The sequence below is a fragment of the Arachis ipaensis genome, chromosome B05, assembly GCF_000816755.2.
Source record: "Arachis ipaensis cultivar K30076 chromosome B05, Araip1.1, whole genome shotgun sequence".
Classification (NCBI taxonomy): domain Eukaryota; kingdom Viridiplantae; phylum Streptophyta; class Magnoliopsida; order Fabales; family Fabaceae; genus Arachis; species Arachis ipaensis.
Genome location: NC_029789.2, coordinates 12,185,610 through 12,187,703, shown reverse-complemented (window position 1 = coordinate 12,187,703; position 2,094 = coordinate 12,185,610). Strand labels below are relative to the sequence as shown.

The following is a 2,094-nucleotide window of genomic DNA, read 5'->3' as shown; positions in this document are numbered from 1 at the left end:
CTTATCAAATTGTATCTAAATTACTAAAAAAAATAAATAAATAATATTTAATAAATTTTATATAATTTATTTTTTATTTTAAATATTTTTTTTTTTTTTAAAATAATTTAAATAATTTAAACACCATAACAAAGGTACCATAGAACTCACCTTATAACAAACATAAACTTAAATTACTCTAACAATAAATAGATCAATACTGGCGGCCTGCCCAATAATATATCATCAAGTTTTGATGCTCATTACTTAAATGGTTTTGTAAATACAAGAAAATTAATTAGAGGATCATATATAAATAAAAGAAGCTCTTAATCTGTAATTAATGTAAAATGTTGGTTCTTGAGTTTGAGTTTGACCAGTGAGGTGCAGGGGTGGGTGGCCATGTTTAACTAACTTTACCGTACAACAGAACTGCGATGAGATATGATCCCAACACCGAAGATAAAGTGATGAGTGAAGAATGATGAAGTTGATGACCCGCTATTCTCTCTGTGTTTCTCTCTTGATCTTCATCCCCACACTCACACACTCTGCGAATTCAAGCACCAACTATTTGACCACTCAACAACTCTGGTTCTCTCAAACCCTCGATCATTACTCTCCCTATGTCAGTACTTTCAATTTCCAGATCCTTCATCTTATAATTCTTTGCGCCAATTCATCTGCATCACGCTTTTTCATAATTACGCTAATCGCAGTCGCAGGATCGGAGCCAATTCCAGCAAAGATACTATGAGTTCCTTGACTTTTTCCGTAGTCCAGATGGACCCATTTTTATGGTAATCTGTGGTGAATATACATGCAAGGGGATCAAAAACGACTATATTGCTGTACGTTTCAATCTTTCCGCTTAAATATGCATTGTTGTTGGTGAATTGAGATTATAAGTTTTGGCTTTGCCTTGTAACACACTATAGGTTTTGGCAAAGAAGTTTGGAGCAGCTGTGGTTTCCCTTGAGCATCGCTATTATGGAAAGAGTTCTCCGTTTAAACAGCTCACAACACAAAATTTGAGATATCTTTCATCTAAGCAAGCACTCTTTGATTTGGCTGTTTTTCGCCAGAGTTATCAGGCAAGTTAGATTTTTTCTAACTTCCTGTTTGATGACATGTCAGAAATTAACCAGTAATTCAGTAAAGTAGTGCCTTTAGGGACTAGTTGGGAATTAGTCAATTAAAATCAAATTGTAGAATGCACAAGCTCGCAGATATCGGTGAGAAAGGAGTTCATTGATTGTTAGTAAGCTCAAGATTGACCTTATCATTAATAATCAATGACAATGCCCAGAAAATGGGAATATTTTATGTCAATTTGAGTGAATTTTATCATACTATCCTTCAGGTTTCATGATGCCTTAAAGAGTCTGCAGTGTGGATTAGCTTATTGCTCATCATTTTAATTGCCTATTGTACTTCTTGTAGGAATCTTTAAATGCAAAGCTTAATAGAACAAAAGAAGAAAATCCATGGTTTGTTTTTGGTGTCTCATATCCTGGAGCACTGAGTGCATGGTTTCGTCTTAAGTTTCCACATTTAACATGTGGAAGTCTTGCAAGCTCTGCAGTTGTTCTTGCTGTTTATAACTTCACAGAGTTTGATCAGCAGGTGAAGATAGTGATTTTTCCTTTATGTTCATACTCTCACCATATCTCTTTTTTACAGATTTTCAGAAGATTCCATACATTGTACAGTGTTCCCTTTGGTTTAGTTTCATTCAAGTGTTGAGTTCTGTCTTAAACATGCAGGTTGGTGAGTCGGCAGGTCCTGAATGTAAAGCAGCATTACAAGAAACCACTAAACTCATCGATCAAAAACTAGTAACTAATGGAAAGGCATTAAAGGCATCTTTCGATGCAACTGATGTATGCTTTATTACTCTATAAATCATATTATTATTTACCCACACGCATGAGCTACATAGCCCAATAGATTTTTATGGTATGATTTGCATGATGCCTGTTGATCTTTGCCTTGCTATGCAGCTCAGAATTGATGGTGATTTCCTGTACTTTTTGGCAGATGCTGCTGCTACAGCGGTAATTGATATGATATCTGCTGTTTCATTTCTTCAAGTCAGTGAAATATCTTGTATTC

General features: G+C 35.0%; 1 protein-coding gene across 1 annotated transcript in view; it reads left to right on the top strand.

The window, feature by feature from the left end:
- LOC107642936 (probable serine protease EDA2) overlaps positions 247-2,094 on the top strand; it is a 5,807-nt gene continuing 3,959 nt past the window's right edge. The window contains exons 1-6 of the mRNA XM_021123051.1: positions 247-607; positions 705-830; positions 918-1,073; positions 1,423-1,605; positions 1,746-1,862; positions 1,983-2,035. Coding sequence (XP_020978710.1) covers positions 461-607; positions 705-830; positions 918-1,073; positions 1,423-1,605; positions 1,746-1,862; positions 1,983-2,035 — 782 coding nt within the window. The 5' untranslated portion in view covers positions 247-460. The remainder of the gene's footprint in view (positions 608-704; positions 831-917; positions 1,074-1,422; positions 1,606-1,745; positions 1,863-1,982; positions 2,036-2,094) is intronic.